Source organism: Emydura macquarii, unplaced genomic scaffold, assembly GCF_026122565.2.
Source record: "Emydura macquarii macquarii isolate MOO-44397 ecotype Brisbane River unplaced genomic scaffold, CSIRO-AGI_Emac_v2 contig_3128, whole genome shotgun sequence".
Classification (NCBI taxonomy): Eukaryota; Metazoa; Chordata; order Testudines; family Chelidae; genus Emydura; species Emydura macquarii.
In genome coordinates this window covers 6,419,882-6,446,858 of record NW_027133265.1, presented here as the reverse complement: position 1 = coordinate 6,446,858, position 26,977 = coordinate 6,419,882, and the positions used below count along the sequence as shown (strand labels likewise).

The window sequence follows — 26,977 nt, the reverse complement described above, 5'->3', positions numbered from 1 at the left end:
GAGAAAACTTGTACTATTTAAAAATGTTCTCTTTATTGACAGTTCCAAGAAGTACAATTCACACAAACAATTTAAAAAGAATAGCTTGCAGCAGCTGCACAAAATCTCTCTCACATCCGAGGAAGGGGAGCATACTGAAATCCATTGCACTTGAACCAAAACCTTGATTCCATTGCTGCTGAATTTTATGGTTTGAATCTATCTGTAGTGAACTAGTATATGAACATGTTATCCATTATTTTTTGAGAGTGGACGTATGTCCAAAAAAAAAGTTGGAGGAAGGAGAAAAAGGTAGCTTTCAGAACTCACTACAGGTACCTATCTTGCTCAGCCTAACTCTAAAAGTTTGAAAGATAGGAAACATTTATTCATTCAGTTCACCCCTGTATACCAGCATGAAGCCTATGCCTCACTTAAGTTCTATTTAAGTCTCATCTGAGTAAACAGTGAAGCATGTTAGAAAAGTAAGATTTTAATTACAGTGACTAGTTTTGAGCTCATTTCTGGTGGAGGCCGCGGCAGCAGCCATTTTGCTGAATAGTGGCACTGCCCAATGCCCATACAAAAGCCCAATATTACAGTTTTTAAAGTCTCCATCTTGCTTAATATTTGGCTTAATGATAATAAAAACGTTGCTCTTTACATTTTAAATATTTTCATATATATTTACACTACTGCCACCTACTGGAGAGAATCAGAACTTCACTACTGTAAGTCATGCAATATATTCCTAACAGCTAGTTGAAAATATAGATCAGTCATGATTTTGGAACAAGAGCACATGACTTCTATCCAGACTGAGTAGACAGAACAGCACTGAAGTAGCTCAGTTTATTTCTCTCCAACAGGATCTAGAGAATGGTGATGGGTAGTTGCTCCTCTTTCTGAAGGGCTCTCCTTTGAGGGATCCCACAAAGATCAGTTCTATCTACCCTCTTCCTCAACAATTACATGAAACCATATGCAGAATTCACGAGACATCATGGGCTCAGCTAATGCCAGCTCAGCTTGGGAATGTTTTCAGGCCCCTCTGAGGCTGGTACTGAGCTGGTTGGTGTGTACTCAGGCAGCTGCTGGCCTGCAGGTTGAGAGGCTAGTGGGCCCAGGCATAGCAGATGATACAAGGAGATCACCAGTCCTGCATACCTCCCACCACTACTGCTAGGAGCATGTAGGGGATGCACCATGTATAGTACACGTAACACTGCATTGGCTGCTCCAGCAGGCTACAAGAGAGGAGGTGGGGCCAAACTTGTGCTCTGCTGAAGGGGCCTTTCCACTGCAGCTGTTGTTCATCTCTCTCATTACTGGTTGCTGCCCAGCTCTGTGTTTGACAAGCCAGTTTTGGGAGGAAGCTTGTAACCCAGCTTGCCCCATCACTGCCAGGGGAGACCTGCTTCCCACAGGAACCAGTGTGGTGAGTTCCAGTAGTGAGGGAGTCCTGGCCAAGTGAAGAACACAAAGGTACATTTTCTCTAACCATTCACCCCACTGACTACCATAGGGGATCCACTTGACCACCCACCCCACTGCCAGAGGCCTCAGTACAACACTCTTGGCAGTAGATTAAAGAATTTTGCAGCCTTGTGCTCTATGGAAATTGGGCCCCTCTCACCTTCCTTAAAGCACCCCTGCCCCATATACCCCACCCCACACAGACCTCAGACTGCCCGTCTCCTTATCCACACACCACCCTTCAAATGCCACTGCCTATTTATCCTGACACTCTCCCATGCACTCCCAGTAGCCTTGGGACATATATCTCACTTGCCACTGCCCCTGACATCTCTCTCACCTCTAATATCCCAGCCCCCCCCCCCCCAACATCCCCACTTGCCTCCAAACCTCAGCCCACCAACAAGTTGCCCCCAGCCCATCACCCACCGCCCCCAGGGCCTTCCGGGCCACTCACACACTACAATGGCTTATCCCAGCCACCTGACTACAGGGTATTTAGGGGAGAGTGACCTAGGTGACTACCTGGGGTGTTGGACTTGTGAGGTGCTGGGCTCAGGGTGCTACTTTTGTTGTTAAATACAGATTTACAGATCCCAGCATGCAAATTTATCATTTTATATGGAAGATTTAAGTCATGCATGCAAATCATGCGTCAAAGGCGTGAAATGGGCTTACGAATGCAATAAAAAATAAGGTATTCAAAAGTTTAACAAATGGAGCTGGGGGACACCGAAGACACTTCATATTTGGGGTGCCCTTTGGTCTAGGGCCAGCTCTGTCCAGTTATGTTTGCACCCATCACCTCCCCACACACACTCACATGGACCCACGCTGCTCAGGTTTGGCTCAGCCACCAGTCGGTCATGATAGGGAAGTAACCAGGCTAAGGTTGAGTGAGTGGAGCTGCAATCTGGCTCAGGGTGTCACAGTGTCCCTTGTTTTTCTCCCAGTGTGGTCAAGGATCCCCCCTGAGATTGGGGCCCCATGCAAGTGCTCTGAGTGCACATTGGTTACTATGAGCCTGCCTGTTACCATGGCGCCTGCAGGACACCTGCCTGCTATTGCTGTTCTCATGATCAACTACCAGGTAGGAGAGCTAACACCTCCATGAGATGCGGGGGAAGGGAAATGTGGTGGCTTGAGGGGTCCTAGGACAGGGTTGGGGTTGATGTTTTTGTATTTGGGGGAGAGCCATGGTATCCAGAAAATGTCACATGTATTAATTGGTGGGAGGTATCGTAGGCCAGGGGAGTCATACGCTCCGCCCTTTGGCCCCTGCCCACTCGGGTCTTCCCCCGTGGCCCAAGCCCAGGCGCCACACTTCTTCCTGTCCTTGCTCAGCCTCTCACCCAAAGTGGGTAGGAGCTGGGACTAGGGCAGGTCGGCCAGTGGCCCAGGACTTGGCCAGTGCTCAGGCCACTTGGCACTGCGGGGCTGAGGCCGCTTTGTGGCTGCCTGGTGCTCAGGGCTAAGGCTGGTGGCCTGGGCCGGCTGGCCCGCTGGGACTCTGGCTTGCTGGGGCAGGGCTCCTCTGGCTGTGGTAGGGGGCTGGGGGCTTTGGTGGGGAAGGAAGCGGGGCCTCAGGCAGAAGGGCTGGCCTCTCTGATCAGGGGGGTTCATGCTCTGTCCATGTGTGTATTGCTGACTAAGGCAGACAATTTTATGATGGAGCCCCTTGTTAAAATTTCAGTGCCATACCACTGCTTTGTGCACATTTGAACAATTTGCCCATCACTTTGCCGTTCATTGACAAAGCTTTAGGATTTGAGTGCTCATCTTTAAAATGGTGTGCTTCTAGATTAAACTCTATGGAAATTTTGCCTGACTAAGAGCTGCAGGGCTGGTCCTTCTGTTCTTCATGTTCTAGAATAACAGGTTACTCCAGTGCTGGCCTTGTGGCTGGAAGGCTTGGAATCCCATTCCAGTTCATTGGAGGGTCAGAGAAAGCATTTTGTATTAGAATAGTCCTAAAGCTGCATTAGCAAAAACTTAAAACATTCAATTTTTAATATTTTTGAAGTTTGTCACCTTGATCAATGATTATTACAGTTTGTAGCCTGCATTCACATCCAGAGAGAGAAGCCAAATCTGCAATATTCCATTAAGGGCCTGTAGATTTTTGCTATGCAAAGGGTGGAACAGGCCACCCCCAGGGCTGAAACTCTATTGGAAGGAGGGGAGTGGAGCCAATGTGATATCCCCACTCACAGCGTCAGGAAGTTCCTCTGTAGGAGTTCCGCATATTTGGGGTGTAGCGATTACAGAAACCCAGCACATAGTGGCTGGGGTGAATGCAACACTGTATTATTTCCCATTTACACATACTCTCACCTCCTTGCTGTGTGCCCCATAGTGATCGCTCTAAACTTCACAACTAACACCAGGTGGGACTCTGTTGTTTTGAGTAGGGAAGAATTGCTATGCAGGGAAGGACAGAGCCAAGGAACAGCTGCCCTCTGTGGTATCATCCATCTACAAAACAATAGGGTTTTTTTTCTGGGTAAGAGATGGCTCTATCAACCTTAATTTAAGTGGATTTCTGCTCCATAATATCATCCTCTTATTTCCCTTCCTGAAGGTATGGTTGGTGTCGGGGCAGAAGGAAATCAGGTGGGACGCTGGGCCTCAGCATAGATGCCTAAGTTTTCCACAGATGACCCAAGAACTGTATAATTTCCTATATAGAATTTGGGATGTGTGGGCCAGGAGGGTAATAACCTGCCCATTGGGAGTGGAACACTCCTAATGGGATGATCCAGCAGAGCCTGTTATAGTCATGGAGTTTTCTAACTTTCAGCTTCCCATGTCCCCAATTGGCCACCCTTTTTACATAGCAGGGTATGATTTATCCCTAAAATCCTCTCAATGGGAATTCAGCATGTCCTTGACAAATCATTCACTAGATCATAAAATCTGACTATTGGTTTTTAGATTCACATAAGCGAGCACACTCTTTGCTATACTTTTTTGCTCATAGCATAAAATATATTGTGTGTATATTTTTGAACTATGGTAAAGATACTATGTTGCAATGCAGAAGTGATGTTACTCCATTTGACTTTCTTATTAATCAGTATTCATATTAAATGTAGTATGGTTGTATTTTTGTGTGTGGTGTTTGTGTCAGGAAAATAATAAGGTATATTAAAAATCAATTGAATTTTATAACTAGAGAAAGTTTGAAAAAAATTATTATTCAAAATAGGAGTATTCAAAAAGAAATCAAATCAACTTAGCAGAGGCTTTAATTGCCTTAGTAATCATGAACCCAATATAGTTTTTGAACCAAGCCCAGTTCAGCAAGGTCATCTTACAAACACAACTGTGTTTTAGTGGCACTTTTTATGTTAATATCCTCAGCATGACTCAGGCATATTTGAACCTTATGATAGGTTAATCATTAATTAAGAGCTTACAAAACTGGAAAAAGAAGCCAGCAAGCTAGACAAACAAGAAACTCTTGTAAATGTTTCTATTTTAAAAGATCACAATGCTCATAAAATGTATAGCTTGTAGTTTTATTTTAATAATTAAAAAGGATCTGATGCAAAGAAGTTAAGTGAATCTGCCATTAGATCCCCAGTGGCACTCTTTGTAGTAAAACAACCATTTATCTCCCTGGGAAGAATGCTTGATTTTATAGTTCTATATTTAAACAGAAGATTGTGCTGTAGGTCTTAGCACAGTTTCTCTTTGCAAACACAAGCAGGGAGCTTGGATTTCTTTTCTTTATCCTTCAGCATAAATGTAGCTGTGGGAGTAATTGTGGGGAATTCAGTGCATTAATTGGAGAAGTCAAAAATGAACCTCACCTTTGGAATGTGTGTGCACACTCCAAGGTCATGATGGGCCCCAAATCTCACTCTGAACAATAATGACAAAATTCTGTCTATGCCTCCCTGCTCCATTAACACGTAGTAGCTGGGCCAAATGTCTCTGAGCCTGACCCTGAGAGAAGTGATGTGCACCCTCAATTCCAGCTGAAGGTGATAGGAGCTGAGGGCATTCAGCAGTTCACAGGACAGGGCCCTCTGCTAAACCCAGGAAGTCCCAGTCTGGATTTTTGTTGTGATCTGGTGTGACAGCTGGTATGTTAGCAATGTTGGAAGCCTTAGGACTAAAGGAGGTTAAAATTCTGTATTTGGCACTGGTGTGCTCACTAGAGTAATACTGTGTCCAGTTCTGGTGTCCACAATTCAAGCAGACTGTTGATAATTTGGAGAAGGTTCAGAGAAGAGCCATGAGAATGATGAAAGGCTTGGAAAACATATTGATTTGAACTCCTTGAGCAGTAGATTTCAAGAGCGCAATATGTTTAGCTTAACAAAGAGAAGGTTAAGGGATGATTCGATCACAGCCTATAAATACCTACATGGGGAACAGAAATTTCACAATAAAAGGACTTTTTAATTTAGCAGACAAAAGTATAACAAAATCCAATAGCTGGAAGTTGAAGCTTGACAAATTCAGACCAGGAATAGTATGCAATTTTTAATAGTAAGGTGAATTAACTATTGGAACAATTGCCCTAGGGTTGTGGTGGATTTTCCGTCATTGGCAATTTTAAAATCAAGACTGGATATTTTTCCAAACGATAAGCTCTAGTTTTAAGAGGAATTAATTCAAGGCAGTCCAATGGCCTTTGTTATGGAGGATGTCAGACTAGATGATCACAATGGTCCCTTCTGGCTTTATAATCTGTTAATCTATAATGTGGATGGCTCTTTGGCTCTGAAACCCATGTTTAGCATCATATTGATGAGTCATGCTGTGGGCAGGTTTAATTGACCTGGTACAGAAAATGACTGCTGGAGCAGGTGGACCATCTAGACTTGACCTGCCAGGGTTACTAATGCTGCTGCAGCTGTGAGCCAGTGCTAATAGCAGCGGGAAGTTTTGGAAAAAAATTTCTAGCACAGATAAGGCTAAAAAAAACCTGCTGGAGGGTTCCTCTCATAGTTTGTATTCAAGACTATTTTTGGTTCTTATATTGCATTGATCACCAAGGTATGTGAGCAAAGGTTCCCAGCTATTATTCCCTCATGATAAGGAGAGGGTGAGTTGTAAAAACATTGGATGTAAAAACACATGATGGATGTAACTGCATGGTGATGTATTTATGCTGTTGATGTCCTTTTCCTTGGGTGCAGGATTTCTCATTTATTAGGACTGTTTCTCCCCTGATTGCCTATAGTTCTCATTGCTCTAATCTCTTGCAGTTTGGTTCTGTTCCCCCTGTACTTCCTTTTCTTCCAATTTTGCTATCTTCAGTAAATTTGGCCACAGATGAATGTGCATGCATGTACACACACATAAAAAGACAGATACTCGTCAAAAGCCTGTGCAGTAACCCAAATAAGCATAGGCAAATTAGTACATTCTTTTCAAGGGGGACCCTGGTTGAAGACTGACACATGCAGAACTGAAACACTGTAGGATAGCAAGACTACCCTTTGTTTCAATAGTGCATGCTTCACTGTGTCAAATATATGAAAGAAGGGACAAATATATGAAATATCAGTATCTTTTTCTTTGTCTGTACATAATTTAGTGCAAATGGGGGGTGGGGGGTGTGTGTGTGTCTGATAGCCCTGAACTGAGACAGGTGTAGTAAATGCAGGCAATATGTAAGATTCCCTGAACCAGTCTGCCAATATATTTTCCCTTCCAGTTCAGACCTGCAACACCTCTGCTATTGCAAAGACTGCCAATCAGCACAGCAGTGTTGTGGGGAAATTTTGTGTTGTGGCTAAATGGAAATTAAGGTGAGACATCAAACTCAGCTCACCTGTGTACAGAGAGAGAATTTAAACAAAAGGTGAAAAATTACATGACCTGATCCAAATCCCATTGAAATCAATGGAAAGACTCCCATTAACTTCAGTGGGAGTTGTATTGGGGCACATAGTTGGTATATTATACACAGCTCCCCTTCCTCTGCTAAAAACAGTGTGCGCTTCATTCCTCCTTGTCTGGTGCTGCTAAAAATATAGAGTGTGCTCCCCCAGCTCTGGCTGTGTGGCAAGAACCTTCTATTTCAATTTATTTTAGCTGCAGATTCTACTAATTTCACCCATTTGCCCCACTTCTGTTACAAATAATTGAAGAGAATGTATCACATGCAACAGGTTTTTCCCTGTGACTAAACCCGGCAAGCAGAGCTTTAAAAATGACATAAAGATATCCATTTTAAAAGAATGCTTTATTTACTACATCCTAGGAACGTACCATAAATGGAGCAAAAACTAAATAAACTCAGAAGTTTTAAAAAATACAAAGAACAGAGATATAGTAAAACACCTAAAATACTAGCATTTCTGAAAATAAGGCACGCTAATATATATATATATAATTTGTTCTTAACCTAAAAATGTTCACATTTCAAGTCATAAACTTACCTCAGTAGTGTACATGAAATGATTGAGAAACAGGTATAAAGACAGACCACAGATGGGAGGCTCAGAGATACCTAACTGATTGTACTACCAACCTTTGGCCCCAATCCTGCTGTTGGAGCTGCTAGCATGGACCCCATTGCCCATGCAGAGCCCCAGCCATCAAGGCCATTTGTTTTTAAAGTATCTTGGTGTCTGCCACATGAGAGTAGCATCTCGATCTTTATTTTTGTTGCACATAATATACAGGCATATGTAAAATACAGTAAGCACTTTAGCTGCTGTAAAAACTAAAGACCTTGGACTGGATCACACCCTTTGCTTCTGCAAGCAGAGGAGACTTGGATCCAATGAATCCCGCTTAGGGCACAGGAATGGAAGAAGGGAGTGATGGCTTCAGTATTGTCCCTCCCACCATCTCTCCACTGCTGGAGCTTGCCAAGGTTTTGATGGAGGTGATGGGATGGGGTGAAGCAGGGTATCATTCCATTGTATCACCCTCTGCTGGCCCCATGGGTTTCTATGTAGCTTTTCAATCAGGTGTTGAAGCTGCATGAAGTGGCATTTACTCATGCTGGGTCTTATCTATAGCTAATACTGCTCAGCCATGAGAGGACTTAGCCAAAGTCAGGCACCAAGCTAGCAGGAGAGGTGGGAGCCATTTCCCACTTCCGCTGGGATGGAGCTTCTATTCCCCACCAATCCCCAGGAAAGCTGGGCTTTGAAGGCTGCCCATTCCATGCAATCTAGCCCTTGGATAACACTCCAGGGGGATTGGGCCTTTGCACTAAGGTCTAGGTGCATTTTCAGAAAGGCTGGAACATGTGATAAAACTCTCCTGGGAAGGAGCACTGGGGGCAGAGTCTGATTTAATGGTTAACTTCCTCACAGTACTTTTGATAATAGTTAAATAGCATTAAATATAACACAGCATTGCTGAGTAAAAAATAATGGTCCAACTTAAGATGAGAAAATACATGTTAGGTGGTCACTTTAGTTATACATGATCTGAAATTGTTGTCGATTGGCAAAACATGCCTTTATTGTATGGACCTGCAGTTGGTTCTTAAATTAAAAAAGAAAGCACAATTGTTTATTCACTACCCTATTGCACACCTCACTTCATTAGAGTTGCCTAGGGAAAGCTGATGCACTTCATAAAGTGAGTGAGTTATTCCTTTGACATTTTACTGTATTTTACATTCACTGCATTACTAAATAAAAGCCTTTAAACAGGCCACAAAACACTGCAATAATATATTTACTTCTTAATAAAACAAACTTTTTAATAACATTGAAATAAAATGTTTTTTTGTTTTGTGGTAAACCACATACCATGTAAATTAGAAACATAAAATGACTTTAAAAATGTATATTAGAAGATATTTACAAACTCTATTTCTTAAATTCATCGGGTTCTAGTCTCTGCCTTCCCTGATGTGCATGTATAACTCCAATTAACGCTAATGGGAATTAGACGTGAAAGGGAGAATGGGAAGGAGGATAGCCCCATTTTATTAAGTACAATATCACTAACACCCCTAGTACCTTAGAAATTTTGCATGAAACATGATGAAGTTACAGGTAAATAATGCAGTACTTCCTGTCTAAAATATCATACATTCTCTGTCACTACAACTTACACTTCAAAAGAATAAAATAAAGAGCGTTTAAAAAGAGACTAGGTTTTATACTGGAAGAAGATCTAAGTCAAGATACCTCTCATGAAATATTAGATACTCATTCCTGCATGTGCTCAGAGACTGAACTAGAAGTGACTTCAATAAATATAAAAGCCAGATGTTATGGAAAACACAGCAACCTCTCCTTTAGTTAAAATGATTCACTTAATTATGCTTTAAAGAGGTTTGTTTTATGAGGTTGGTTTTTTTTAAATGTTTTTTGCTTGTGATTTTAGATAATGATAAACAAATTGTACTAATACAAGCACAAAATGCCGAGGTCTCGCTCATTTTCAAATTGCACTTTCCAGTATAACTTTTTAAATAAGATACTTGTTGTTTTAAACAAAAACAAACAAACAAACAAAATCTATTGTATGTATTCTTTAAATATTGAAAATATTCTTCAAAATATATTGTTTAAACTTTTCCTAGCTGCTCAGATGTGCTTTTTCTTTAATATATAGTTGATATATTATTAAAAGCACTACAAAATAGAATTCTCTGGAGTGCAGAAGTTACTAAAAATAACCTTCATACCACAAATATATTGAAAATATAATTGCTTAAAAAAAACAACCCAACCCTATGCAACCCCACTACTATGTATAAATTTGTATAGGCAATGGGCTTAATGCACGTAGGTCACTTAGAAATGTATGAATACGGGTATGTTAAATTTTAAAAATATCCTAAAAAATTAGTGAAAAGTCACGTATATAAAATATTTCAAACATAATATTTGATAACATTCTTCACTTTCATGTTTTGTTTGTTTACTGAGTCCAAACATATTCTTTTGCAGTAGGTTCTTTCTTCATAAATAGTAAAGTGTTCCTTCAGTGTTTGTTGCCCCTCCCCCTTGTTTGACAGTCTCAGTATGTCTGATAGACATCATGTATTGGAACCTGGATTGTTGCAGTAGGAAATGCCTGAGGTATATAGCCGGCATATCCTCCATAAGCTGCTGCTGCAGCTGCAGCTGCTGCTGCGTTCTTTTGTAGTGTGGCTATAGTCGCTGTTGTTGCAGCAGGAGCTGCAAATGGAACATAACTTGCACCATAAATCCCTGCAGCAGGAATTCTCTGAATATTTGGAGCCATGGTGTACACTGGAGTTATGGGGCGACCCTGCGGACAAAAAATTGGTATTTAACATTCCAACTCACAGACTTTATCCATTCACTAGCAATATAATCTACTAGAGTGAATATAATTATTTCACACATTAAAGGATTCACATCAATTTTTTAAAGTTGAAGAAGGATGGATCTTGTGGTTAAGGCACAGGACTGGGAGTTAGGAGATTATGGATTTGATTGTGCTGGCAGGACCAAGGCTGTGGGCCTGTAAGGGTGGAGACAGCATGTCATGGGTGATGGGTGGGGGTGAGGGAGAGGGCGGAAGCCATGTGCAACACCTGCTTTTCCAAGGGACCTGGAACTAGCAAGTACAGGACAGAAAGTAAGCAGGGCCAACTGTGGAGGTGGGGAGCTAGAGCATTAGGGTGAGACCACTTCTCTTTTTTGAATCTTTCTGCTGGCTCCTCAGCCACTACTGCATTACATTTAAACTTCTTATCTCTGCCTTCAAAAATCTATATTACTGCTCCTTCCTGTTTATCCTCACTTGTCAAACCTTGTGTTGCCCCTTACCTCCTCTGCTCCACCAATGTTCCTAGCCTTGTCTGCTCATTTTCAGCTGCCCACACAGTCACTTTTGTGCCTTCTTCCACATGGCCCCTATGCATGGTTCAACCTCCCTGTCCATATTTACATCCCTCTTAAAGATACATTTGTGCCACATGGCCTATAGTGAATCTAACTGACTTGTATACAGAATGGACAGGGATGGTCCCTTCTCAAATGTCTGTAAAGTATCTAGCACATCCTGCATAAACAGATAATCATCTCCCAGGCAGCTTTTGCCAATAGGGCTTTTGTGGAACTGTTGAAACAGCTTTCCCCCGTTGGAGGCAGCAGTGGTACCTCTGCCTGCCTTCACTTGAGAGTACATTCTCCATTCTAGTACCACTCCTTGCAGGTGTGGGAGCTGCCAGTTCTACACCCCACCACCACCGTAGGGGCAAATCAAGATCCTAGGTTCTATTCCTAGCTATGACACAGGACAGGTCACTGGGACTCAGTTCTATAAGATGGGTCTAATGATACTTTTCCTTACTCATTGCTGCTTGTGAGACTAAATTCATTCATGAGTGCAAAACGTCTGAGATTCTCATATAGAAGGTGCTACTGAAGTGTAAAATATTAATACCTCCCCTTGCCCCTATTCACCGTCTGAAATCTCACGACTTGTTTCCAAAGAGCTTTGCAAATCTGTGATATGGCAACAAGATGACTTAGATTGTAAGCTCTCTGGGGCAGGGACAGTCTTTTTGTTTTGTGTTTTGTATAGCTCCTAACACAATGGGTAGAGTCCTGCAAATCTGCAGATATCTGCTTTATATCCATGGACCATTTTTGTGGATTGCAGATCTAAATTTAATATCTAGAGCCCTACAGATCTGTGGATAACTGCTTTATATTCGCAGACCATTTTTGCGGCTCAGATGCAGATACAAATTTTGTATCCGTGCAGGACTCTAACAATGGGATCCTGGCCCCAGGACGGGGCTGCAGTACAAATAAGGAATAATAAAAAAGAAGGCGTTTGTTTTGCAAATGTTACTATGCCCAAAGAGTCCGTCACAATGTAATTACAGAGTAACTCAGGAGCTGAGGTAAGCTCAGAGTGTAATTTTTTTCACTATTCACATGATAAATGGAAATGCAACTACAAAAAAGGTCACTATATCATATCAAAAAAAACCCTTACAGATCCAGCCAATGCCATAGCTTGGTGGTGGCTTTCCCATGAGAGAGTTTCAGGATGGATTCCCATCCTGGTTTCTTGCTCCCTGACTGGACTGGCACTGCTGCAGAGGCAACACCAACAGCCTTTCAGGGAAGGCACTTCAGGACTGTCAATAGAGAATATCCAGTCAGTTACAGGAATGATGCTGGCAGGCTTCAAAGGGTGAGCTATGCATTTCTTCTTAGCAGTGCCTATGATAATGGCATGTGAAAGACAGTGTGGCTAGAGCAGTAAAAAACAAAACGAAACCTCAAGCTGAGGCATGATCTTGTCTGTAATCACAAATGCACAAAAGTGGCAAAACGGGGGTTTTTTAATGTTATGTATGTCCAGTTTCCACTTGCTGAATTAAAGACTCCCCAAAATAATGCTGAAAGTGCCTTTATCGCATTACGTTCTGTTGAACGTGAATTCTCTCATCCTATGTCAGACTTCAGAGCTTTTTATTATTTGCAAAGATCTTGTTAACTTTTGCAATTATACATTGCACTGCTCTAGCACCTTCCATTAGAGGATCCCAAAGTGCTTTAGAAACATTAATGAATGTATTCTCTCAATATTCTGGGGAGAGAGGGAGGAAAGGGCAATTATCACCATTTGACAAATTGGGTAAGTGAAGTACAGAGTGGCTAAGTCACTTGTTACACAGCAACTCTGTAGTAAAGCCAAGGCAAGAGTAGAATTGCTTCTGCCTGTGCTCTAACCACCTTCCTTCCTCTCTGTGACCAATATGCTCCCCTCCCTTGTGCTATATGAAGGGGAGAAAATAAATTAAAATGAGATGAAAAAAGAACCCAAACTGAAGAGGGCGTCAAAGTTGCAAATTTCTCAACTCCTCTCCACAAACACAAGGAGACCCCAGCGCAGCATCCCAGCTTTTCCAGGGCACGTTGAGGCCGTACAGTGGCACTCCAGCTCTCCACAGCACACTCCCGTTGAGATTTAGGTAATCTGTGCAATAGTTAATGTGACTCCTAGTTTACCTGTTTGAGGCAGACAGGCGAAGTGATTTAGTGCAGTGTGAGACAACTGTCTAGGTAGGGCTATTTTTTTAGTCTAATAACTAAACAGTCTCTTTTTAAATTGCAGCAAGGCATGAGGTCAGGGTTTCAATATGCCAAGATAAGATAAGCAAGAACTGTGCGCTATATGTACCTGAAAAGGTGGAGGGGTTGAAACTGCAGGTATAACTGCTGCTGCACTGGCTGGATCCTGCTGGACAGCAATGGGATTGATCATATGTTCCACTGCATGAATTTTACCATCTTCCATCATCTTGGCTGCTGGAGCTGCCTGAAACATGGAGTACTGTGCACCAATAGCAGGGATTGCCACTAGAATAGACCACATACAGAAAAACATATTGGATTTGCATCTACAGTGCTTTCTTTCCAAGGTAAAATAAACCTCGCTCACTAAGTAATTTACACCATGCTTATCACTGTGATATACAACATAAAAGGTTTTAGGGGTGCTTCTCAATTAATTTGTAAATTACTAGAAATACTTCCAGGGATGCTTGTGGACTGAGTACTACAATTTTGTATGTACTGCATACTTTTCAAACACTTTTATCTTAAAGAAGGGGCCTCCTAATGAGGGTCACACTGAAAACTTGCCAGGAAACCTGAAGGCTACACCCAATTTGCAGAAATCTGTTCAGATTACAGTTGTCCTCATCTAGTGTCTTAAGGAGATGACAGGCTTGAGCGTGCAATGCTCTATCTTGATCTTAGTTACTGCCTCTGAGATCAAGGTGGGAGTATTGTATGCTGGGACATGAAGTTTCTATAGGCAGAATTGCTGTATGAAAAGAAGAATGTGATTTGTATTGTGTAACTTTGTGGGTAGCAATTGGGCTATAGGCTTTATTTTGGTCAACCCTGCACTATAGTTATTTACTGTAGTATATTTTGCTGGCCTAATTTGACTGTACATATTTCATCACGTCTTTCTGTTTGACTCTGGTCTCATCTTTTTTATTAATTAAAAAAATATTTTAAGCATTTCTTCACATGAAAAAAGCAAGTAACTTGCCATAAATAGAAGAACAAGGGGAAAGAGTATGAACAGTGAGGATTATATATGCAAAAACTGTGAGTCTGTACACCTTTCTGAATGGAGTTTGGCCACATTGCTTGGGAAGCAAATTTGTCATCACATGTGTGATTCCATGTGTTCCTTAAAATGTACAGTTCAGCTTTTGATTGAAATAATTTTCAATAATGAGCTTATTTTTTAAAAAGATAACTGGGTGACTACTTGTAATTACAGATGGCCAGATGAGGAGATGTTTGGATTGGGATCTGAATTAGCCTTAGGCAATAGATCAGATCTGAAGCCAAATGCAAGGTTTCAGCTCTATTAAAACCAAAACTTGAAGAGTTCATTCCAAACTGGCAGAAATCTTGTGGGATCAGCAGTTCTGTTTTCCACCATTTGGGTAAAAAAAACCTCACAAGAACACCTCTTTTTTTAAGATTTTGACCACATGTGAACAGGAATCAGAAATAGGCCCTTTCCAGTTCAGAACTGGATCTAGAACCAGTACCACAGGGGCAGGTGTGGACCTAGGTAGGATTTGAATCCAAACCTTCTTGAAATCTGGAAATATCTGAACTTAAGATTCTGCCATTTGGCTTGTCTTTGGAGTTGTAATAAATTAGACAGATATTGTAAATAAATATTTACTGGGCAAGAATATAGTGTGTATATCAAGAATCACTTTTCAAGTAGTCTTTAGAAATACCTGAAACTCCTAAGCTGTATTCATAATTATGAAGGGTGGAAATGCTCTCTCACTGAGAATTGACATTTTGCCCAGGAAGTCTGAGGACAATGGTTAAATTATCTCAAATCTTTCTTTGGAAACAGATCTCATCTTTGAAAATCATCTACCTTTGTCATAAAAATGCTAAAATGAATGCCTTTTTTCTCAAAGGACATCATCAAACTGTCAAGATAGCATCTTCCTTTAGGAGTGTTCATCTTTTTTTTATTGTATTTAAAATAAGTGCATATCTTAAAAGTGATTTCCACTTCTATATAATTGAATGCAGCTGTAACATTATGAAATGCTCTAACAACAATCAATTGTAGCTTTACTGTAACATCACTTGTGTTTTATTATTTGGTCTATTACAATTATGATTACTCTGTGGCATGATTACTTTTTTCGGTGGCTCACCCTGGTCACCTGAATGTAGATTCTATCTCATAATATTTATCCCAAACAAAAGTCTATTCAAACAGCGTCTTGAGGACCTCCACAACTTCATTCTAGTCACTGCTATATTCTCCTATAGACACGCAGGGCTAGATTCTCACCTGCACCCAGCTTCCAAAGGCTGTCACTAAGGAACTGGAGGACAGGAACTGGTTGCTGTTCCCTGATCCTGAGGCTGGTTCTCCACTTGCCCCAGTGTAACTCAGAAAAGTTTATTGGCTAGCACTGTGTGGTCTGGCCATCCCCTTTCCTCCTCTACCATAATCCTAAACTGAAGGCTACAAGGGAGTGGCATAAAAACTAGTGCTGCCAACTCTGTGCCATTTGGGGACTCTCCCACGCCAAGGAAATCTTCATATACGGAGATGTGCCTACTTTCCAAGTCCTTTGTCTTTTAGATGTCTACAGTCATGAGGCCACAGTCATCCCTGGTGTAATTACTAGCATCAAAGGCATTAAACAGGGAGGAATGTGACCCCTAGTCTTCACTCTCTAGCAAACAGAACAGCAGCTTCTGAAACCAACAGCTGTGTTGCTCTATGGGTACAGCCATAGAAGACACCTACACATGGGACTATCTTGTTACTTTGGCCTGTGGATCCCATACAAGTGATCATAGCTAGTTACCATCAGTGAGTGATGCCTGAGAATGCATTTCATGCCTCACATTTGTAGAGAGGATGGTGAGTGCTACATTTGAGTAGAACAGTTGGCCAAACTCAGCAGGAAAAATGCAGACCTACTGGTCTCAGCAATAAGAATATCCTAAGTATCACCACAACTGGTTGGGTGGGTTGTTAATTTACCCAAACCGATCTCAATCTAAAATTCAAGCTCAGTTCAAACAACAGGCTGAATTTTAATCCTCTGTATTCTCTCCACCCATCTCCCAACAGGTTTGCCCAACCTATTAATTATACTAACCTGTACCAGGTTTAATGGCAACTGGATTGACAGCAGACAACTCCAAATTGGATACAAGCTCATATCCTTTTTCTTGCTGTTTTCCTTTCCCTTCGTGGTATCTGCTATATATGCCACGGCCTGCAGAATATCCCCCCAGATAAGAGCCTCTGGGGCCAGGGGCTCTGTTGCCAGCTGCACCTCGCCCTCTGCCTCTTATGCTGCCTGCTTATAATAACAACATAACAAAATGAGGATGAATAACATACAGTGACAGCAATGGGGAGAATGCTTAACTACCCCCACATACAGGAATTTGCATTGTAATAAGATTGCTGAAGTTAGAATAACTGAATTTGAGTGACTCTGTTCTTGAAAACAAAGGGAATCTTGCCTAAGTCAGGAGTGCACAATCAGACAATGTTGTTTGTAGTACTGTTGTTTGTAGTACTATTACTTGAATGACTAGATTTTGCTGGTATAGTTCAGAATTTGGTATTCTCTGGAATTTATTAATAATGTTGTTGTCTTTTATACCAAATTTCCAGAAGTTTTGCCAAAATTTATATCAGCAGTTTTGCAAATGTTACTGTGGTACTTTTGGTCCCATGATGTAGTTGTACTTTTATGGCAGGTAGTTCAGGTATTCAGACATCCAATTAACTGATTCCTAGTGCAGAACTAGTTGTAGGTACAAATCTTGGAGATTGAGTTGAGGATGGAATTTTTGACCATTTAGGATTTACAAATATTTCTGTATTTAGATAAGTGGTAAAAGAATAAGATCATCCTTATTGTTAAACTGAATTTGGTGGGGAAATGAATTTTCAGAATTTCAGTAAATTATATTCTCTGTAATAATAGTACAATGCCACTCGCAATTACAAATGTCAGTTATAATTGTTGGAGTTTAAGCCTGAATTATTAATTTTTTGGTTAATTTTTAATATATATAATTAAATAATAAAATTAAATTCCACATAATAAGAGAAATACTGCTAACTTATATAGCAGCTTACATCCACAGATCTCAAAGCTTTTAATAAAAGAGGGTATAGTATGATCAGGTTTTTTTACAGATGCAGTAACTGAGGCATAGAAAGTGTATGGATAAGGTTTTCAAAGGCATCCTGTAATTCGGATGCCTATTTTGAGACACGTAGGATCTGATTTTCTAAGCACCCACAGTTGTAGCTGAAGTCAAAGGGAGGTGCAGATGCACAGCACGTTGGATAATTAGGCTCAAGATGTCTGAAGCTAGGCATCAAAAATTGAAGTACCCAAACTATAGGAAATGTCTGTGTAAATTTGGGCATTTGTTACTTGCCCAAGGTAATACAGCAGTAATAGAAGTCAGATGTCCTGACTCCAAGTCCCATGTTTTGTCCACTAGCGCACAGCTACACACAAACCTACTGTACACCAGTCTGTATATTAAAAAGGGATTGTCTATAGAAAAATACCCGACATACATTAATAAATTACAGCAAAATTGAGCATAAGTATGAAGAACTGTGCTGCAAAGATGAGTTAAGAAAAAATGTAAAATCTGTCAGCTGTTATCTACCTAAGACAGATTTATGGACCCTCTCCTTTAAAGCAAAACTGGCAGTAATGCCCCCCAATTAGATAATGATCAACTGTGTTTACTAACCTTTCACAAAGTAATCTCGGTTGGGACCAATCAGAGCATTGTATGGATATCCATAATATGCTAGTGCGTACGGATCACAAGAGTAAACATAGTTGGGTTGCTGAGTTACTTCTGTTGTTGTCGTTGCTCCTCCTTTAGCTGCTTTCTGATAACGAGTGTACTGCTCTTTGTCTACTGGTTTGGCCAAGGTAACTTCCAGGCATGAGCCTTCAAGTTCAGTGCCATTGAGGTTGTTCATGGCATGAACTGCATCTTCCCTGCTTGTAAAGTGCACAAAGGCATAATCACGTATTTTTTTAACCCGTTCTACGCAGCCAGGGTTAAACTGGCCAAAGATCTTTTTAATTGTATCCTCTGTAGTTTCAATCATTAAATTCCTCACATACAGGATTTTAACAGTCTCCATGACATCTTCATCAACATCTATCTCTGGTTCTGCCCAATCAACAGCAATTTGGTGGCCCCACAGTTGGATTCTCCCAGGCATTAGCTTTCTCCTTGCCATGGCGGCCGCTCGATGACTTTCATACTCCACAAAGGCGAAGCCTCTATTTTTCATCTTGTCTGCGGCACTTGCGTACACAATGACATCTAGCACGCCTTCTGTCACCTTGGAGATCTCTTCTAGTATTTCCTCTCTCTTCTTCATCTTGGGTATACCTCCAATGAACAGCCTGCAGTTATCCACACTGCAGCAAACCCCAAGAAGTCTACCAGGACGGATTTCGTAGTTGTTCAGTTCTCTGACGGCACGTTTGGCTTCGTGCTTGTGGGTGTACATAACAAAAGCGTAGCCACGGTTTTTCCCATCAAAGTCCATCATCAGGCGCATTTCATAGATACGTCCTACAGACTCAAACACAGGCACTAGCTCATCTTCGTACACATCCCGGGGAATTTTACCAACAAAGACTTCGCAGCCACGAGGAGGGTGCAGTCCCTCCCAGCCAGGTGGAGGCCCGCCATACTTACGTTGCCCATTCTCTTGAATCATGGTATATCCAGTACGCTCCATGAGTGCCAACAGGGCAGCCTCATTAGGTGCACCAGCTACACCTTCGGGAACTTTGGTTGTAGACATGTTGGAGGAGTCGTTACTCATCCTGGCAGTGGAATCCTCAGCTGTCATTATGTCAAAATCATTCAAGGTGTGATGAAACCTAAACAAAGAGAGGGGAAAGGAGGAAATTAATTAGCTGTTGTTAACATGACAGGAATCTGACTTCTTTCTGCAGTTTATGTGCAAGTTCATTTTTCAAGCAGGGGATAAGGCTATTAAATACAAAGCATAAAAATTAAATAGCTAAATATACTCTCCTGCATGAAGTGGACACATGGCTCAGGAAACTCCATGGGATGAGTTTCCTTAAAATCTTCCCCTCCTATAAGATAATCTAAAAGGGGGCTATGGATGAAGAAGGTGATCCAGGTTCCCATGAACTATGAAGCTCTTGTTCTCGCTCCCAAAGTCTGTGCAAAACTCCACTCTGAAGGGAATATAGGCACGTAATCTGAGTAAATGCAGCTTCAAGTAGTATTACTTAGATGCAGATTGCTTCTACCACAGCAGGGAGAAGGATACCATGGAGAACAGCTGCCACCTGGATCCTTAAAACCCCCTGGAGCCTGATCTCCTGGTAAAAAGGGGCTACTGTTGGATCAGAAAAGGACAGTGATGCTACAGAGCCAGTACTCCCCATTTCCATGGCTCCCAGTCAGAGTGCTCACCGTCAGTGTACTCCTCTACCCATGGTAATTGGGTACTTGGTAATTTTACAGCAAAATATGGGCAAGGCTTATTAAGCACTTGTAACTAAGAACTCCCAGCTCTCAATGGACTTGCAGAATAAAATCTGAAATGGAAATAACGAAAATAAATGTTTACATGGTTTATGTAAAGAATGGGGATAATGTTTTTGTCCCCTTGCAGTAAAGGGTTATGTGGTAAATTTAGATGAGCTCCCCCAGTTGTCAGTTAATTGTTGTTGTTAAGATATCTAACACATTTTTTTTTTTAGTAAGTTAATTAAAATTTACAGAAGCTGAAAAGAATAATTCAGGAATTACAGATAAAATCTCTAATACAAACCAGTATTAATGGGCCACTTCACCTTGAATGGTCTCTTAGAACATGTGTTAACTACTTATGCTAAACAATTTGTTTTATCTTGTATTTAGCTGTGACACTCTGAGTACCTTTCCCAGCTCTAAATAAGAGCTCTGTGTAGCTCAAAGCGTGTCTCTTTCACCAACAGAAGTTGGTCCAATAAAAGAATGACCTCACCCACCTTGTCTCTCTACATAGTGAGCACAGTAAAGCTATCAAAGTAAAGGAAAAGCAGTTATGAAATCTGATTCTGCATACAAGTAGAATGACAGTGTGGAAGGTACTGTCTGTTTACTTCTCGAGATAGTCTTGTCTCAGAAAGAGGATAAAAATGCTAACTGCTACTACAACTGAGAGCTAACGGTGATTTTCCTATAGCTAAATTAAAAGAATAGTTGCGTTTGGATTTTGAGGGTCATTGATGCATAGATTTTAAAGACAGAAGGATCATCTAGTCTAACCTCCTGTATATCACAGACCATTAAATTTCACCCAGTTGTCCCTGTATGGAGTTGAATAACTTCTGTTTGGCTAAAGCATCTTCCAGAAAGACATCTAGGCTAGAGCTGAAGACATCAAGAGATAGAGAATCCACCTCTTGCCTTGGTAATTTGTTCCATTGGTTAATCACCCTTGCTGTTAAAAATTGTTCCTTATTTCTAATTTGAATTTATTTGGCTTTGGTTTCCAGACATTGATTCTTATTGTGCCTTGCTCTGCTAGATTATACATTTCTTTAGTACTGGTATTTTCTCCTCAGGAAGGTACTTATACACACAATCTCTAGTTCTTCTTTTTGATAAAGAGCTCAATCTGTTAAATTTAAGTTCTCACAATAAGGAATTTTTTCCAGTCCTTGAATCATTCTTGTGATTCTTCTCTACACCAAGGTGGATAAAAATCAATGATTTAAAAAAAAAAAAAATTTAAATCAGATTTTTTTTATTTAAATAGGACTTTTTTAATTTTTTTTTAAATAATCAATAACATACTAAATTTCTCTCTCATTTAAAAAATAACAGTTACAATTAAATCTCATCACAAACATGCTAAACCTACACTTACAGTCTCATAAAAATGAATGAATGGCTCTAGTCTGTCCAGCCTAACTACCAACTCTTGCTTCTTGAAAATTTTGGGCTTTCAGTTTCTATTTCTCAGCAGACTAAAGTCACATGTGCAAAGAAAGGCACAGGCTGGATAGGATTGTTGTTCTGTGCTTATGTGGTGGTAGAGCTGGGCCAAGCAAGGCAGAGGAGTTAGTTAAGACACTGTCTTAAAAGCACAGAGAATATTTTCATTGTTTGGTATTATTCATTCAATGCTGCAAACGTGGCACAGATGAGAAGATACTTAGAAGAAGAAATGAAAGAATGCTCCTTAATAACATATGACTGCAGTGCCCATTTAATGCATTTTTTAGCCAAAGATTTAAGAATGTCTTCTCCAGGAATAAAAGAAAATGTTGTTGAAGTTGCAAAATACTTCCGTAACAACCATTTTTGCTTCAGCTTCACTGAAGAGAGCAGGAGGATCCAAACTAATTCTTCCTCAAGATATTCGATAGAATTCTGTGGCTGATTTTTTTTGAACAATTGATTAAGAACTGGCCTAGTCTTATAAAGCTTTGTGAAGAAAACCATGATAAAATAGATGGAAGTATCTCATCCAAAGTATCTAACATTGGATTAAAGAGGAATGTAGAGGGATATGCTCAGTATATTGAAGCCTATATCCATAGCCTTAAACAAACTTCAGAGACATTGTTGCTGATGCTGTCGAAATCTGGAAGACTCTTCAAGAGACATTGAAGAAAGAAATATCTCCTCAGAAAGTTAAACTGCAGGCAATAAAGAAGCAAATGGATTAAGCACTAACTCCACCTCATTTTCTTGCGAACATTCTCGACCTGAGATATAAGGTAGATGCCTAACTTTTGAAGAAGATGTTGCTGCTATGGCATAGGCATCTCAAAATCACTCCTCAATTATGCCAGCCATAATAAATTTCATGGCTGGAGTAGAACCATTTAAACAGTACATGTTTACTGATGATGTTTTGAACAGTCACTCCCCTGAATTGGTGGAAATCATTAGCCAGGCACCTTGAAACAGAGTTCCTTTAGTTGCTAAGACAACTTTTCACAGCAGTAGCTTCCTCTGCAGGCACAGAAAGAATATTTTCATCATTTGGTATTATTCACTCAAAGTTAAGATATCAACTGGGAGTTGAAAAAGCAGGAAAACTTGTATTTCTGTTTCAGTCTATGAATAAAAATGACAGTAGAAGTGGGGAAGATGAGAGCTAGTTGTAGAAGTTTTAAGGACAGCATACGTTTAGTGTTGTGATGACTTGTCAGAGTTAATAAAATTTGAAAAATTAAAAAAGAGTTTAAGGACAGCCATCAGTTGGCAACTCAGAAGACTGCTGCAATTGCAAATGTGAAATATTTATGTAACATTTAAGATTTAGTTTCATAAAATATAAAGTGCTATTGTGTTTGTGTGTGATTTAGTTCTTACCATTCCTAATGTATTGCTGCTGCATCTGCAGCTTGACACAGGTAATGAGCATTATGTACTATTTCCTAAATTAATAAAATTCAAGTTATCTAAAAAATTACACAAGGTACACCCTCCTAAATGTTGTAAAATGCTGTATTGAGTTGTAAAGTAACATGTTTTAGTGATCAGATTTGCACCATTGTTTAAGAAATATGTGAAGAAGTATCAGTGGGAAACTTGATTTAAAACAACTATTTAAATCAATGATTGAAATCGCCTTGATTTAAATCAATCCACCCTGCTCTACACCCTATTCAGTTTTTCAATATCCTTTTAAAAATGTGGACACCAGAACTGCAGGCAGTATCCTAGTATCTGCTTCACCAGTGCCATCTACAGAAGTAAAAACACCTCATGACTCCCCTGTTTATACATCTATCCATCACATTAGCTTTTCTTGCCACAGCACTGTAAAAGGAGTTCATGAGCTGTTTGTCCATTATGAGCTTAAATCCTTCTCAGTCACTACATTCTGGGATATTGTCCCCCATTCTCTAGGTCTGGCCTGCATTCTTTGCTCCTGAATGTACCACCTTGTACCTGGCTGCATTAAAACACATTTTGTTTGAATGGGACCAGTATACCAAGTGATCCAGATGGCTCTGTCTGACTGCTCTGTCCTCATCATTATTTATCATTCTGCCAAACTTTATCTGCCAGTTTTATCAGCAGTGATTTTTATATTCCAGATCACTGATGAAAATATTGAAGTGTTAGGCCTAGTATTGATCCCAGCAGATCCACACTAGACACACTGCCATTCAGTGATGATTGTTTGATGAGATCTATTTTCCATAAAATTGGTTGAAGACCCAGCATAGACAGATTGGTCCTACTCAGTAGTTTTCACACTGGACCTAGTTAGTAGTTTTATTCAGTCTGATGTAATTTTGCTGGGACAGTATGTATCCAGGTTTGCACTGCACTGGAACAGTTCTTTATGCTTGTGTGTTCAGAGTTTGGTGCTTCAGTAAAATGGAGGAAGCATGTGAAGATTTCATTTTATGGGACAGAAGTTCTGAAAAGAGACAGTTAAGTGTTGCTACCATAAAAAGCTAATGGAGAGTCTTCTGCATCTAGGACAAATGTTGCACTCCACAGGTGTAATGAGGTTCTGATGTGTGAGGGAGGGTGTGAAGCAGAAGCCTGGGTCACAGGTACCACAGAGCAACTCCTCGGGTTCTGTGTATTGAGGGGTAATGGAAGGCAGGTTCTGTCTCTGAACAGGTCTGATGCAATGGAAAGGATGTAACTCATGACCAGTAACAGTTGCATCTATCAAGGGGAATCTTAGGTAGCTTTCAACAGTAGTAGCACATAAATCATGTTTCAGCAACTCTAGTCTCTGGAGCCTGAGACCATTATGTGCTCTATAACTGATGTCACTTTTAAAATCAAGTTTCAAAACCTGCCTGCCTCTCATATCTATTGCTGTCCTTGTTTGAAGCAGAAATATTCCATATCTAAACATCAGCACTCCCCACAAGAAAAAGAAGTGGAAGATAGAGCAGTGTGTGCATGTTAGATGGTTAGAAAGAGGGAAATTTGTAGATATTTCCTTTCTTTTAATGAGATCTCATTAAGAAATTTGATTTTTTTTCCCCCACAAGAATTCTAAATATCAATTCAGTCATGCCAGTTATTTCAAATCTTTGGATAGGGAATTTTCCCTAGGTTTTCAATAAGGCCTCAGTATAGGTGAGATTTGATATCAAATGCTGACAGAAGCACACTTCCATTAGCAGAGCTGCTTCAACACTGTGGTTTGTGTTGGCATAGCTATGTTGGTCAAGTGTGTAGTTTTTTTCACACCCCTAACTGACATAGCAAAGCCAGTATAAGTTTTAAGTCTATACCAAGCCTCAGTGGCTAGCCTTTTCTGTCTCTGTTCCCGTTATTCTTCAAGTCTGTTTTCTCTATCCTGGGTTTTTTTCCCCCAGATTCTTGTCCTGTCTGTTTCCTTCCACTTCTTTCCACAATCTATTTCCTCCTTTGTTTCCCTGTATACTCCCACTGTTTGCCTCCAGGTTCTTTCCCCCACTCTGCTTCATCCATTTCTGTGTTCTTTCTCATCTATAGCGAGCCACCAGCTCATTGTGGGCACCCAGTTGTTAGTGCAGTACCACAGAGTGCAGAGACCAGAACTGTTTAGAGACCTCAGTTTGGCCCACATAATCTTATTTTACTCTTAGTTAAACACACGTTTGAGGTTTGCCTGCTGAATGACACAACAGAAGTGTTCACAATGTTCAGGTAAAGTCTCTCTTGGCCAGAAAAACACACACTGCATGTTTTCAGGGCATTCTCATTTTATTATTACTGCCTTTTCATACAGTAGATTGATTTTTCAAAGGTGAGTGGGTAAAGACTTCATAGCAATCGATCTCATGCATAATATTAATTTTTAAATGTCTTTCTGAAATGTACAGAAGAACCATGTGTCTATTTTACTAATATATAATAAACTGGCAATTGAAACTTAATCTGATATCGCAAACTGTATCTTTGCAGTGTGAGAGCTAATATTGTACAAATTTAGTAGGCTTGATTGAGTCAAATATGATTTCCTTATTTCCATTAAGAATGACTAATATGGGGAAAACCAGAAAATACATATTTACACTTTGAAGCACACAGTCTTGTGAATCAGAAGAGCTCAGTTCCTCATCTAGGACACCCAAAGAGTACGGTGCACCAGCTTCAGCATGACACAGGATCATATGAAGAAAAGACCATTCTTAATCTAAACTATTGTGAAATTGAGTCTGTAGAGTTAACAAATTTTATCTGACTAATTATCTGGGAATGGATTAAAATTGTGGTTGCTACAGTTATTACCGTAGGGGATGTGTTATCTCTAAAATACCCAGGACTTTTAAAAAAAACAATACAAAGCATGCACACACACTCATTAAAAATTGGACTATATTTAAGGAATAATAGCCATCTATCTACCTACCTACATATATTGCTCCCATCACCATAGTATATAAGCACCTCGCAAATATTAATGAATGACTTTATCCTCTCACCATTCTTGTGTGGTAGGGAACTATTTATTCCATTCTGGAGGATGGGGAACTAAAGCACTGAAACATCATGTAACTTGCCCAAAGCCACACAAGTATTCTGTGGCAGAGCCAGGAGCTGAAGCCAGATCTCAGGACTTTTATTGCAATGCCTTAACCTCAAGGCCATATTTTTAAAATCATCTGTTTAAAATCTGCACATATACAGTATTTATGATATACAGCATGGCTCTAGTTGCCTTTTTATGCCTTCCCCTCTCCATCCTCTTTCTCATTAAAAGTTTAACACATTTATGATAAAAAAACAGCCCCAGTTTTGGTTACCTTTAAGGGCTGTTGGTTGAGCTCATCGGGGTATGCAGGAATCCCAGTTTAAGTCCCCTAACCTAGCTTCTCACTGCCCAGGTGAGCAGGAACCAGGGGTTCAGGAGAAACAGCACACTCAGCCCTTGGGATGCAGGACAGTTTTCCTTTCCTCATCAACAACGCCTCTGGTTGATTATCTGTCTTATCTGCATAGGTATTTGTACCTCAGCCATTATTGTGGATTCTGAATGTCTAAAGGTTAAGAAATATCATGGGACTAACAGGGCTACAACAACACTCCATGCAACAATTAAAGATTAAGAAGCATTGTTGTAGCACTCAAAGGATTCTTATGTGATTGCCTTTGGATGAAAGTATGTAAGGCTGCCAATCCTCCAGGATTGTCCTGGAGTCTCCAGGAATTGAAGATTAATCTTTAATTAAAGATTGTCATATAATGAAACCTCCAGGGATATGGCCAAGCAGAGTTGGCTGCCTCAAGGGTAGGATGGATATAAATCTGGGAAAAGTGGATCCTCAGTGATGTGACAGAGTGGCAGGGAAAGAAAGTGATTATGCCTTGAACACAGGAAAACTTTTGAGATATCTTGGAGTATGCACGTATGTGAATCAACACATTGATAATTATCTTTCTGTTGACACCATTTCACTGCTACTGGGGAAACACAACAAAATGGCTTCAAATTTTCAGCTGGTTCATGTGATGAATCCTCACAAATGAGTAAGTCATCTTTAGCAACTGAGTTTCAGTTTCTGCCT

At 40.4% G+C, this 26,977-nt stretch overlaps 1 protein-coding gene and 1 long non-coding RNA gene across 8 annotated transcripts in view; one reads left to right on the top strand and one right to left on the bottom strand.

The window, feature by feature from the left end:
* The first annotated feature begins 1,355 nt into the window (after positions 1-1,355).
* LOC137142046 (uncharacterized) lies at positions 1,356-25,688 on the top strand. The gene is made up of 3 exons (XR_010916837.1): positions 1,356-1,464; positions 2,409-2,545; positions 25,445-25,688. It is a non-coding gene; the product is annotated as an uncharacterized lncRNA (long non-coding RNA).
* RBM47 (RNA binding motif protein 47) overlaps positions 7,661-26,977 on the bottom strand; it is a 98,281-nt gene continuing 78,964 nt past the window's right edge. For 4 of the 7 annotated variants that reach the window (XM_067531235.1, XM_067531241.1, XM_067531239.1 and 1 more), the window contains exons 2-5: positions 18,192-19,351; positions 16,559-16,765; positions 13,564-13,742; positions 7,661-10,665 (exon numbers count right to left, since the gene is read on the bottom strand). In XM_067531235.1, the coding sequence (XP_067387336.1) occupies positions 10,411-10,665; positions 13,564-13,742; positions 16,559-16,765; positions 18,192-19,351 (1,801 nt within the window). In that variant the 3' untranslated portion in view covers positions 7,661-10,410. The remainder of the gene's footprint in view (positions 10,666-13,563; positions 13,743-16,558; positions 16,766-18,191; positions 19,352-26,977) is intronic. The other 3 variants (XM_067531237.1, XM_067531236.1, XM_067531242.1) reach the window with 3 other exon arrangements.